The 15285-nt window shown below is 38.6% G+C and overlaps 1 protein-coding gene across 1 annotated transcript in view; it reads right to left on the minus strand.

The window, feature by feature from the left end:
* The window catches only part of LOC135465992 (protein spire homolog 1-like), a 70719-nt gene extending 55850 nt beyond the window's left edge, over positions 1-14869 (minus strand). Inside the window, exon 1 of the mRNA XM_064743375.1 lies at positions 14584-14869. Within this exon, the coding sequence (XP_064599445.1) occupies positions 14584-14869 (286 nt within the window). The remainder of the gene's footprint in view (positions 1-14583) is intronic.
* Positions 14870-15285: the final 416 nt, after the last annotated feature.

Raw genomic sequence — 15285 nt, forward strand, 5'->3', positions numbered from 1 at the left:
AGTTCAATGACCTGTAACTCGAGAACTATGACAGCTAGAAATGTGCAACCTGCACGACATTGTAGCCCAAGACATGCTCTTTCGAGCATTCGTCAACAGATTTGAGCTCCGATCAATAGTTTTTTCGCTACAAGCGTTTAAATCACAACACCGTTTTTTGTTTAGAAAAAGATGGGAATCCTATTGCTTTAACATGGAGTTAGATTGGGACTGGACTGGGTTTGTAGTATTTGACCTGATGTTTCGGCCACACTGTCCGTGATCTCCCGAAACGGTTGTGGGATGACATTGATTCCAGTTCCCATCTATCTCCAGTACTCTATTAGATGGCGTAGAGATCTAACTTCAACAGCAAACGACGTGGACCTGTAAAAGTTAGCTTTGTTTTGCGCACACCTCGTCCTCTTTACTATACGTTAAACAGGCCAGGGTGATTGACAGATATGGACATGTGCCCTGCTATAAGTGCTGACTTTCTAACGGTGGCCGAGCTATCAGTGGAGCTGTGAATCTGTGCATGGCAGGTCGTAGATTGAGATGTGAATGTACAAACTTGCTGTTACACTGGTCGTGTTTTTGCCTTATTTCTTACAAATAGCGGGCTAAGTCTGCCAAGGGACGACCGTTTTTCACTGGGCATAGCGTAGAATCATCAAGGTCGCTGATCTATTCGAGGGAATGCATATGACCGGCCGACTGCCTCAGTGACAAACGGTGTAAGGTCGCATGGAAACTTTGAAAGCCGTGTATATGGAACATGTGTCCTTCGAACACAGAACATGAAGGGGAAAACGTCATCGATCAGATCCGGGATCCCGGCCTAGGATCTGCTATTCGCAGATCCATTCTAGTTTCTTATTATTATTATTTTTTTTTTTTCACCGACATTGTTAGCAAGGAAACTTTTTTACTGTTCACCATAGAGGTCTCAAATTTTGCACACACAATCTGGCGGAGATTTTCCAGGGATAAATTCTCAATTTTTTTTTCATGTCACGTGGTTCGGCCGCCATATTGGATTTTGTGTAAAATCTTTAAAAATCTTCTTCTCCAGAACCACTGAACGGATCATTTTGTAATTTGACATGCAGCTAGTAGGTTACGAGTTCTTTAAAGTTTGCGAAAATGGTTCACTTCCGGTCAAAATTCTGGAAGCTCGCTATTGGTCGAATTTATGACGTCACAAAAAGTTCTCAAAGTTCAATTGTTTTGAACGTATTCTAATGTATCTTGAGCTGCTGATTCTGAATCTGCTTGTATTTTTTGCATATCTGTGTAACTTTTTGAGATATTAGCAAAAAAACTGAAAAAAGTTACGTAATTTCAATGGCCTTTTAATCCAGAACTATAAGAGCTAGAAATGTGCAATCTGCACGAAAATGTAGCTCAAGACATGCTCTTTCGATCAATCGTCAATGGATTTGAGCTCCGATCAATAGTTTTCTCGCTAGAAGCGTTTAAATGACAACACCGTTTTTCGCTTAGAAAAAGATGGGTATTCTATTGCTTTAACATGGAGTTAGATGGGACTGGACTGGGTTTGTAGTATTTGACCTGATGCTTTCGGCTACACTGTCCGTGATCTCCCGAAACGGTTGTGGGATGACATTGATTCCAGTTTCCATGTAACTCCAGTATTCTATTAGATGGCGTAGAGATCTAACTACAACAGCAAACGACGTGGACCAGTAAAAGTTAGCTTTGTTTTGCGCAGACCTCGTCCTCTTTACTATACGTTAAACAGGCCAGGCAGATATGGACATGTGCCGTGGTCCAAGTGCTGACTTTCTAACGATGGCCGAGCTATCAGTGGAGCAGTGAGTCTGTGCATGGCAGGTCGTGGATTGAGATGTGAATGTACAAACTTGCTGTTACACTGGTCGTGTTTTTGCCTTATTTCTTACAAATAGCGGGCTAAGTCTGCCAAGGAACGACCGTTTTTCCTGGGCATAGCGTAGGATCATCAGGTCGCCGATCTATTCGAGAGAATGCAAATGAACCGGCCGACTGCCTCAGTGACAAACGGTTGTAAGGTCGCATGGAAACTTTGAAAGCCGTGTATGTGGAACATGTGTCCCTCGAACACAGAACATAAAGGGGAAAACGTCATCGATACGATCCGGGATCCCGGCCTAGGATCTGCTTTTCGCAGATCCATTCTAGTTGTTATTATTATTATTATTACAGATAGCAACCAGGGAATACACAACATGTACAGACTCCAGGACCAGGATTGAAGCTTCATCTCGTAATTATTATTATTATTATTATTATTATTATTTCCCACCAACACAGATAGCAACCAGGGAATACACAACATGTACACACTCCAGGGCCAGGATTGAAGCCTCATCTCGTAAATGAAAGAGGCTTTCAGTGCGGCTGACCTCCGATCAGTTTTGGCTGTTACAGATCAATACAGTCAATCAATAACACGTATGTTCACTTGGCCAGACATAATTATCAGGTGGGTAGAACAGCCCAGATTCAAAAGTAAACACCGACAAAGAGGGGGTACATGTTCTTGTGTCCACACAAAAATGTACCCTCAAATGTTTTCATCTCCGCAGCTACATGTGTCAGAGGTTATCAATATTTGGACGCTCTAGGAGTGACGGGAAAATACTGCAAGGTCAAGTTAGAGCATACCAAATTCCACAGGAAGCTACATATCCCGGCCAGAGAATGAGTGTATCTATGCGCGTTCAGTGTACCTATATACATGTAGGTTACCTTACATATTCTCAAATTCAAAGATACATAGCTAAGCTAGCGTAATTTCCTCCCACTACAATGCTGGCCACTGTTGTGTAAGTGAAATATTTTTGAGAGCAGCGTGAAACACTAATCACATAAATAAATAAATGTAGCTGGCTAGATCATAATTAAATTGTATTAGGCGACAACTGCTGGCTTAGGATGCATGAAATCACTGACAGCTAGGCAAGGGATTCAACCTTTTTTTCTGCATGTATGTGTATGAGTGGCTCTCATTGTGGCACTCACTGGATCCTTAAACCAAAGAATGTCACGGTACATGTATCTCCTCCACTTGGAAATCAAATTCTTTTATTGAAGATTGTTTCAACATGATCTTGAGTGCAAGTCACTGTCGGCTACATGTACATAATAACAAGGTTGTCCTTACATCTACATGATGTATGTATGTATGTATGTATGTATGTATGTATGTATGTACATGTATGCACAAGAAAAAATCTAGTGACGCCGTTTTGACACCCACATTTATATGTAACTCTTGTCTATTCTGACATATGAAGTTTGAAGCTGTATTTAGTTTACATGTGGTTTTAAACTGCAGTGAAAAATGTTACAGAGGTGTTACTTTCATCAGCTTTAATTCTGACAATACCGCCATTTTGTCTAATACAGGGAGGGAGATATTCTGCAAAATGTTGAAGATTATCTACTGTAAGCCCATCCAAATTCTGCTATATCACATACTATATGAAAGTTTTCCTTTGTAACATTTTCTCTTTGAATTCTCTTTTGATACACATACTTGCATCATTGAAGAAATGTTTCTTCACAAGCATAAATAAATAATTAAAATGTTCAGCATACAATTAATGTAGTGTCCATCAAAAGTATCATTTAACAAAATTTTCAAAATGGATGAAAAAGTCTGATAATATGTTTCACAAAGATAAAATGGAGAGAGTAAAAAAAAATTAACACAATCATGGTAATTAACTTTTTGTTCATATAAAAAAAAAAAAATAAATGTATAAATGAGTAAATTTGTGTGTGAGGCAGACAATAATTTCCCATTGAAAAGTTTTCGTTTATTCATTATGCAACTTAATGATTTGTGTTAAGCTTGGCACAACTAAGGTGAAAAAAAAAACCACTACAAAACCGAGCAAGATGCATGTATTAAAGTACCAGTAATATTCACCAACTCTGAATGTTGCGGGAAATATCAACACCTGCTCAGTTCCTTAGACCACCAAAAAACAGACTTCCAGGCAAACAACCACAATTACAATATGATAATGCATCACTTTTTACCTTTGAAAATTTCATCATAATGTCCAAAAAAACAAAATTTCTCAAGTCTAACCATGATAATGCACCACAATGACAATACATACAATGTATTTTCATTTACATGTTCAAAACATTTACTACATTATTAATCTGTACACATACATTATCAATATGCTAAAATACATTATCAAATACGCACAATACATTATCAATATGCACACATACATCATCAATATGCACACATACATTATCAATATTCACATGTATATTACCGACATAAACATCTACAGAGCTGTATTTATTACACAGAGAGAAGAGTTGATTTGATTTGATTTGATTGATTGGTATTTCACGCCGTACTCAAGAATATTTCACTTATACGACGGCGGCCAGCATTATGGTGGGAAGAAACCGGGCAGAGCCCGGGGGACAGAGAGAAGAGATTCCAAAGAGATACATGTATTACCACCAAAAATGGCATGTTAGAAAGTAAAGATTTTAACCCAGCCTTAATAATACTGAGAAAAAAAGAGGTGTTTGCCCTACACTTTTACTATATATGCATGTATGTGTATACCAGTCCTGAATTTTCCCATGAAAAGCCCTGCCCCTATAAATGACACTGTGAATACCTGACATTCTTAGGGACACCCGAGCCTCAGGGAGAGTGTCAGGTAACACGACACCTGTGTCAGGCGCCCACACAGACCACTGGGCTGTGTTCCTACCCTGCTGCCAATCACCAGATACCCCATAATCATTAGACATTTTATGCCAGAGCCGTTTTCTTGTTCAGATCTCTACAGCTTTCTCTGATTATAAGAGTCACACAAGCGAACAAAGGCATTATCACTTGTTTGTTCAGACTAGTTACCAACTTTTCATCTTGTGACCACTTTCACATAACAACAACCATTCACTTGAGTTGTTTATGAATGTAAAATAAAGAGAATCAGTATACCAATACTGAGCGGTGAAGACAGATAAGGCTGTACATCATATATCCATGGAAATAGTTGTTCCTTCACATGATACATCTGCGTGTAGAGGTCTCTCCAACCGACACCTAATGTCTTTGTTATCATAAACTTGGGATACAATGTCATTTTTAGCATAATGTCATTTCACAAGACTCTCCCTTGTAGCAGACAAGCCTCCATCCATGCCATCTGACACATGCATGTATGTATGTAGATACATGTACATGCAGATCATGTATCTACATGTAGAGTGCTGCCTCACCCAAATGCCATGCTAGGGGCCATCTGCCATTAACATGATTTAGCATGATAATGACTACTGACCTTTTTTGACCCTATCACATGTTTACAAGGTGTCTGAAGACATAATTATATGTAGACTGATAAAATTGTCTCTTGTCTTTAAAATCAAATTAAAAAGGTGCATAAATAACATTAAAATTTCAAGTTGCGGAATTAGAGTATGCATTATCACAGCTAGATCAAAGCTTAAATATACGACATTCATGCATGTAGCTTTACTAGGAAAGCTTGCTCACTTGACATTATAAGGCAAAAAACTGACAAAATGCCAGCTTCTGATGTGTGGGTCTTACTTTGTACATGGAGTCCTATTTCTCTGCATTCACACCATAATATTAATACAGTACATGTACATGTACCTGTATGTTTATTACAAAGTCTGAGGAACCATTATCATTCCATACACATACATGCATGCGACAGTCAGTGATCTTGGGGACATATCCTAAATCATCCCAATTTTCGCCCACAAAGTGCATTTTTAGAGGCGAATAAATGTCATATTTGGTGCTGAAACCTACACTGTTCCAGCAGGATATCATAAAACCTTCTGAACCATCAATAAAACACTTTTCTAGAATCATCAGAATTCTCAGAATACAGTCAAATGAGCAAAGTTAGTCATGGACGAAATTTTAGGTCATTAAAGGTATTCCAAAAAGTATATTGAAACATACTAAATTAATAGTTAATAATATTAACATAATACATGTACCTGTATGTAAATCCAACACCATAAATCCAACATTATTAATCAAATGCCTTTTACACTAAAAGGTCATCAAGTGTATACATCTTCAATGTGCCACCCACGCACATAAACACAAGTGTTGTTAATAAAGTTAGATTTACCCAGGTAAATATGTGTATATCTGCTTTAACAAAGTTATGAAGTTCTATTCAGGTGTGATTACATGTACAAGCGCTAAGTAGCTATAGTTCTCAGGCTTATACATTTACAAACATCATTACTCATATGCTTTAAGCATCTTGATTACAGGTAAGATAACTTACCTGTGAGGAATAATATACTACATGTATGTGTCTGAATGTCAGGTTACAACTATCAGACAAGGACTTGTAAAGGTCAATCCTGAGCGGCTGAATGTTAATTAATGCCAAGACACATCTGGAGCTAAAATATTGTTATTGGCCTTACAATTAGATACAACAAATTTTGCATGTAACCAAGGTAAAAAACAACTTCACTTAAGTTATAAATTAGGATGTTCTGTTCAGCACATTTGCCAAGCAGCTATTAAAAGCACCTGTTTTATATCAATTAGAGACTGATCAATTAATTGATCGGGGTTTAATAATGTCATGAGTCAAGAATGTTTCGCTCTATTACACATGGCTGTCAGGTTCATGGGTGGAGGAGGCGAGCACCCAGAGGAAGCCACAGACTGTCCCTATGTACCTGTCAAACATCAGTTTTACCGCATTCAAGTCTGCGACCTCACTGGCCATGGCCTGATGATTGCAGCTAGTCATCAGTTTTACCACTTTCAAGCCTTCGACCTCACTGGTCAATGGCCTGATGATTGCAGGAAGACATCAGTTTTACCACATTCAAGCCTGCAACCTCACTGGTCAATGGCCTGATGATTGCAGCAAAACATCAGTTTTACCACATTCAAGCCTGCGACCTCACTGGTCAAGGGCCTGATGATTGCAGCAAGTCACCAGTTTTACCACATTCAAGTCTGCGACCTCACTGGCCATGGCCTGATGATTGCAGCAAGACATCAGTTTTACCACACTCAAGCCTAAAACCTCACTGGTCAATGGCCTGATGATTGCAGCAAGACATCAGTTTTACCACATTCAAGCCTACAACCTCACTGGTCAATGGCCTGATGATTGCAGCAAGACATCAGTTTTACCACATTCAAGCCTGCGACCTCACTGGTCAAGGGCCTGATGATTGCAGCAAGTCACCAGTTTTACCACATTCAAGTCTGCGACCTCACTGGCCATGGCCTGATGATTGCAGCAAGACATCAGTTTTACCACACTCAAGCCTAAAACCTCACTGGTCAATGGCCTGATGATTGCAGCAAGACATCAGTTTTACCACATTCAAGCCTACAACCTCACTGGTCAATGGCCTGATGATTGCAGCAAGACATCAGTTTTACCACACTCAAGCCTACAACCTCACTGGTCAATGGCCTGATGATTGCAGCTAGTCATCAGTTTTACCACATTCAAGCCTGCGACCTCACTGGTCACGGCCTGATGATTGCAGCTAGTCATCAGTTTTACCACATTCAAGCCTGCGACCTCACTGGTCACGGCCTGATGATTGCAGCTAGTCATCAGTTTTACCACATTCAAGCCTGCGACCTCACTGGTCACGGCCTGATGATTGCAGCAAGACATCAGTTTTACCACATTCAAGCCTGCGACCTCACTGGTCAAGGGCCTGGTGATTGCAGCTAGTCATCAGTTTTACCACATTCAAGCCTGCGACCTCACTGGCCATGGCCTGGTGATTGCAGCAAAACATCAGTTTTACCACATTCAAGCCTACAACCTCACTGGTAAGGGCCTGATGATTGCAGCAAGACATCAGTTTTACCACACTCAAGCCTACAACCTCACTGGTCAATGGCCTGATGATTGCAGCAAGACATCAGTTTTACCACATTCAAGCCTGCAACCTCACTGGTAAGGGCCTGATGATTGCAGCAAGACATCAGTTTTACCACATTCAAGCCTGCGACCTCACTGGTCAAGGGCCTGATGATTGCAACTAGTCATCAGTTTTACCACATTCAACCTCACTGATGACTACGTTTTACCACATGACTTACATGTGTCGGAGTTGGTAAGGCACCTATCATCATTAAAGAGAACGTGACGCCCTGGTCATTTTAATGGACTGGATGCCATTCTGATATAAACATTCATAACAGACAAACCCCAAAATAGTTGCATTTTAATATCCCAGCTACAGGCCCCTATATAAAAAAAAAATAATACTTGCTAGCTGATACAATTGTTTGCTTGTTTCTTGTTTGTTTTGTTTTTCATAACCTTGTTTTCATATTCTGTGTTTATTTATGCTTAAATGACAACCAGAATTACAAATATAAAAAAAACAGAGGCAGTGTTTTCTATGCAAACTGACTGTAACTCCACGACAAATCAACCAATGGGTACTTGTTCTTCTCAACAAGAAGAGAGATGTACTGATAAATTATTTGTGCATTAATAACTTTGTTAATTGTGACTCCCAGTATATTAAATGCTGAGTGTAAACATATATGTAAATAATATTACAGAAACACTTGTGCATGATGACATCTTAAAAGTTTATATGCAAACAATAACGTGTTACAAGGATGTTTTAACTAGTTATCTAAGCCAAAGGCCCAGCACTTCTTGTCCAAATTAAGATTTCTTGATCCAGACAACAAAAAAACCCCCAAAATTTACTTGTGTGTGGCTAACCACAACTAGAATTGCTTAGTCTGGAACACTTGATCCATGGATTCAGCTTATTTAAATTTGGGCAACAAAAAATCCAGAAACAAATGAGCCGGTCACAACATTTCTCTCGTCTGTAGGCAATCTGGAAGTCTGAGATCCTTGTCGTTTACATCAACCAATCAACGTCTGTGGAAATGTCATGTGAGTACACATACAAAATGGAAGATGAGACAAAATTTTTTGGGGTCACAGGACCTTGAACGTATCATGTCAGCATTTTTTTCTGCTGGAATCCTGAAAAAAATGGACAACAAATTTGGCTTGTGTGTGGGTAACCGATATTCAGGATCACCTGACACCGGGAATTGAAAATCTGATTTCTGACAACAAAAGTTGTCTGTGCCCGGCTTTATACATGGTGAATTACACTTACATGTACTTACATTTACATGTTCATGTACAACTGTACATACATGTACAGACAATAACAAGCACTTAAGAGAGGATGTCATTGCAGACTTACAAGTAGGCCTTCCACAGAGGCAGGGTCATTTAAATGTAAGTTGAGTAACTTCAGTTGAGATGACAATTAACAATCAGGCATCAAGAAATGCCATGAGATTTCAGCAAATCTGCTGTTTTGTTAAGCTTTAAATTACATGAAGTACAGATTTAATCAAAATTTCACAACAGGTTTATCTCTTTAATTAAGTTTCACATTTTTTTCTCATCTTTTCCTTGTATCTCAATCTCCAATATTTATTTCATCAGAATAGGGTGTTTCAACAGCACTAAGGTACCCCCTGGCTTAACCAACATGTACATGTATCTTCACCGAATACATGTAAATGTACTTTCACAGAATACATGTACACGCAATCTTCATAGAATACAGGAATACATGTACATGTATCTTCACAGAATACATGTACATGTAATCTTCACAGAATACAAGAATACATATACATGTACATGTATCTTCACAGAATACATGTACATGTATCTTCACAGAATACATGTACATTTATCTTCACAGAATACATGTACATGTATCTTCACAGAATACATGTTCATGTACATGTATCTTCACAGAATACATGTTCATGTACATGTATCCTCACAGAATACATGTACATGTACATGTATCCTCACAGAATACATGTTCATGTTCATGTATCCTCACAGAATACATGTACATGTTCATGTATCCTCACAGAATACATGTTCATAGGCCCAGGCAGACTTTACATGTATACATACATGTATACCAGATCCATGTACTATATACATGTACATAATGGCAGCCTCAAAGTGACAAGGAAACCAGATACCACCACATGTGAATGTAAATGTACCATTAAACCCAAGCTTTATCTACCAGGGCAGGAGTAAATTTTAGATCCTGCACAGTGTTAGGCCTCAGAGTCTGATCAAACTGGCTGTCATTATCAATCACTAGAGATAAACGCAGCTATTTCTACTGCCTGAATGAATATATAACTTTATTACATGTATATGTGTGCCTTTTTTGATGATTGTATGTGAATGTCTTGTACGTGTAGCATAATTTGTCTTTAAAATTCTTTTCAGCCCACCATAAGTTCTTATTATTTATAAAAGTTACAAAAAAATTTGTTTTACAAATTTTTGTGAAAGTGGGCAGCCATGTATGTGTATCATGTATGCAAATTTATATATGTGGTACATACAGATAAAGGTCCACACTAAATAAACAAAAAATAAATGAAGGACATAAAAGCATCACCGCAGGAGTTAAAAATTGGCAGTTATTTGGTGCTGTACAGTGAATGCACACGCATCTCCTGACTGAAATGCTCAGTCTATAATGGCAATGGGTCAATGTGTCAGTATGTACCTGCTGGCTCAGAGTAAGTACATGTATATGTATATGTAAGGTGCGACGGGATACATTGTCTTTTTGACATAGTGTTTCAGTGAGGCAGCACTACAATGTCAGCATTAAAATGGCACTCCTGCCACAAGGTGATACACTGGTGATGTGATCCTAATTCTTTTGAAAATGATGTTGCAGAGAGTAAACAAACAACTGTTATAGCAGGCCAGCTCAGTTTGTAGAAACATATGTACAATGTATATTCTGGGTGTCGATTTAAAAACTGCTTGCAAGGGATCTATATGTGATCTGCATACCTGTTACTGTATGACGCAGCAAACAACAGAAGCAGGTGTTGCATACAATTCAATGCATCTTTTATACCTTTATGCATACAAGTCCAATATCATATTTACATAGATTTATGTGTCAGGAATACATCCACATAATTTTGCACACAAATGTATTCAGATGGCTTTAATAATGTACATCAGACATTGACTACAGCATGCCTTCACTATCAGTCCTTCAATAAACAAGACATAAAATAACTGTCAAACATTTTTTCTTTTATAACACAGTATATTAATACAATTAACATACATCTATCTCCACCTGTTAGTTCAGCATACACCAATTATCTGGTCGGACCAGCATAAAATTATCCTCCCACACATAGAAACATATGTCGTAAATTTTTATGGGCAGAATGCAATCTCAATTATCATACATCTATGCAGTATAGCAAATGTTTACCATTCACAATGTGAAGTTTGCACATGTTTTGTCCCTGCCATAAAGCAAATGTGGACTCGTCACTCCCATAATAAACATGGGCAACTTTAACATGCATGATCAGTGTTTTATCATTACATGTAGATTTAATAAAATGGTTACAGGTGTACAGAACGTTCAGAAACTTTGCCTGCAGGCATACGTTACAATACACAGTAGATCTTGCAGATAGATCCTGTGTCCAACAGTGTTTTCTTTAGCAGGTGCAGAGTTGGTCGTCATTGCAAGTTGATACCGTCTCATTGTTTACTTACTGTATCTATGCTACGCCTATGCCCTTTTCTACAATGCCTTACTTCATAATAGAGCCCTGGTTGAGCAAGGCACAAATAAAAGGTCTGGCAATCAGCATGTGGGCGCCTGCCTTTTCTGCCCATTAAAACGCCGACAAGACTGTCAAATACTATAACTACACTCTCTATAAAGATTACTTATTTTCAGTGCAGTTTTGTGTGAATCAATGGAACTTGTCCCACCCCAGTAATGCAACTAGCCCCAGCACAGGGGGACTTCATCAAGGTTCCTGCATTTAATGGTTAGACACCAGCATACATACATGTAGCTGAAATAAATAGAGTGGGTGACCTCCTTTGAAGGTAGCCCCAGGGAATGTAACACATTCCCCAGTTTATCTATCTCAATCACTCAAAAACTGGGTGTATTTCCATGTATGTCTGATACAACTGATTCTGTGTCACATGCATGGCTGGCTCTGTTTATACTACTTGCACTCGATTATTTAAAAAACCAGTACTATGTAAACTCATTAAAAGCATAACCATTCATTCATTCATTAAGAGTATAAACTGGAACTTACAGATTTAATTTACACTTCCAAGACAGCTCTTGTCTATTTTCTTCTCCTAAGTAATATTTAAGTCCATGACTGTAATCCTATGCAGTTCAGACAAATCTAGACATCGGTGATTTCTATCACAATCCAATAGGGAATATTTCCGTAATTAGATGAAAGGAAATTAAATTCATGGTAGAATAAGCACTTTATTATAGAGCTACACGTATATAATTCTTGGTGTGAAAATGCCCCCGTACATATTTATACTGAAAAAATATAAAAAATAAAATCTATATAAAAATGGAAGCATCAGAACTACACAGCAAGCATATCATGGCAGGGTGTTCAAAAAGGGCGGGTAACAGGGTTCAGACAGCTGTCTACTGCTGTCCCCATAGCCTTCTACTTTGGATATTCTGATCTTTTAAACCAACAGTAACTGTGACATAATTACTTTCATTTCAGCCGCCTACTTTGGACCTCTGATCTCCTCCTCTAATTCTAAATGAAAACCCTGCATGGCAATCTTGTGATTCATTCATTGACAAAATTACCAACATCTACTATTGTATATCTTACAACCATACACTGTAAGCATGTAACGTCTCATGAAATGCTCCACCAACCATATAAAGCTATTTGAAGTTCACAGTATACCCACATGCATGGATAGTATTTAATATTAACCTATCCAGCCTGAGAGTACATGTGTACAGCTGTATGCATGTGAATCTCTTTAATATTACTTTATTACCGAATACCTGGGAACATCAAATAATACACACCACATATCTAGTGTATTGGTAATGTTTATATTTATTTATTAGAAACTATTTCTCTGAATGGTGTTTGATGACAAACTTAATCTTCGCGTAAATTATGATTCATAATATAAAAAAACTAAAATTTTAACTAGAGAGATATTTTCTGGTATCATTTTGCACTAATAATGTAAATATAGCTATTTATATATGTGTTCAGTTGTGAGCAAAAATGTACATACTTTTACCAGTAACTTTTAAAATCCATCAACAGAAAATGTGTTTCGTTCTGGTGACTAGGTGACCTTAATAATTCTCAACACACATAAAAAAACATTGAATAAATAAATAATAATAATAATTCAATAGTTAATAAATAAGAATAATATAACTTCAGGAGTACATGTAAAAGTACTCCTGCATAGTCTGTTAACAAAATGTAAGAGAAATGCTTGTACTAAGTTGTTTTCACAATGGCTTTTAAACTTAATTGCCAGAATTATTGCTCAACCTTAATACTACTGGAGGCCCACATGCCTGGGGTGGTGATAAAGAGGGTGTGGAAGATCGGTGGGGGGGTGAGGTCTTTTAACAAATCTTAGGTTCCCACCATCTGCCCTGGCCCTGCTGTAGCTTCCTGTCTAAACATGGGTCTATCATGTCTATATATTCTCCTTAACTCATGCAGAGGACATTTCCTAGACACCTACATAGATGGCTGAGTTTAGGGAGCACTCTCTCCCCCCCCCCCACCCCCCCACGACTGCAAACTGCTGTTAAGGCCTTAAGCTGTGCAGACGCTCCTTTTCTTAAATCTTAAAGGGACATGCAGGTATGTATATCAAAGAGACAGCCAAAACAGAGACCCCTTTCAAGGTTACAAGAGAATTACCTCAACAAAAGGGTTGACTGTGTCCATTCACGGTCATAGCTGCTGAGCATGGGACAATGTCTTGCTATCTAGTGTATGTTGGTAACTCACATAACATTTGACTTCTTGTTAATACAGTTGAATTTTTTCCCCTTTTTTGTTTCCTGCATTTGTAAAGAAGATGCATTCTGACTGGTGTTATTAACAAAATAATTGCAAACATCCCTTTTTATGTACAATAGTTATATTTATCCAAGTTTGCTATATTGCGACTTTTTTTTCAAGCTCATGAATAGCAATGCAAAAATCAAACTTTGATGGAGAACAACACAATTAACACAAACCAGATGACACATGGAAATGTCGGAGCAACCTGATCAAAGCAGTCTTGATAGGGGAAAACTTTTGTTTTTCTGCTTAGAGATTTAGGCCTAAGCCATGTTTTGTCTTTTTTCCCCTCGTTAATGTGGTAATTTTAGATGACAGTTAGACTGTGGTTTGTTTCAGTTTTCTCAACCTAAGAGCCCTCAGCACTGGGTTGTTGTTGTCACAACATACCATAACGCCCATTCCAACCCTCTGGAAAAGAAAACTGCACAAGTGGCCACAAATGCCCAAAACTAAATAAGTAATGAGATCGCTAAATAATCAATTACCTCGTCAGGCCATAGCCTCATAACGATAGCTCAGCAACATTTGTCTTTAGGCTGAGCTCTGAGAATGTAAGAACAAATATTTGGTTAGGTAATTTAAAATTAAAAAGATATATTTACCGTTTGTTGTTGATCTGTCTGGATGGGCTTTTCCAGAGCCGGAGCTCTCCACGGCGACAGTGCCGTCCCGGCATATGCGTAAAGCCCTCCCTCCATCCCGGCAGAAATCAGCATATTCCTGCTCAGAAACACCACGAATAAAACACTGCGTACACTGATAACACACTGCCCATGCCTGCTCTTCGTTAATGGGACTGTTAAACACCCTCACAACATCTGTCAGCGAGAAATCGTCGATTTCGTCCCCCCGTAATCCAACCGACGTTGCCTGGCCGCCTAACGCCATGTTTTTGCTGCATTGAAAATGTGCGCGCTGAGTCTTATTAGGAAGGGAGGTAACTCTCAACGACTTTCGTTAATTCTCCCACAAGGACTTCTGGCTTTGTATAGCATACAGGCACCTCAAACTGACGCAGTGGGGCGTAAATAAATCTGCCGGAGGCGTTAAAATAATCACCCTTGATGTCGCGTTCCCTTTCACCTGTCAAGGTAAATCTTGTTATCGCATAGTCTTTGTAATAAAACAAAGCATTCCGATTTACAGTGCTAAGTGCCTCTATATAACTGTGGTAACTTCGTAGAGCTATACACGGGGCCTGCATACATTCCCATGTAGCCTACGTCTAGCCGTGGCTGAGTTGAGAAAAATTGCAGAGTATTGGCTACAAAAGCAAGCATCAGTTGCCATGGGTCAGAGGGAAA

The sequence above is a fragment of the Liolophura sinensis genome, chromosome 5 (assembly GCF_032854445.1).
Source record: "Liolophura sinensis isolate JHLJ2023 chromosome 5, CUHK_Ljap_v2, whole genome shotgun sequence".
Taxonomy (NCBI): Eukaryota; Metazoa; Mollusca; class Polyplacophora; order Chitonida; family Chitonidae; genus Liolophura; species Liolophura sinensis.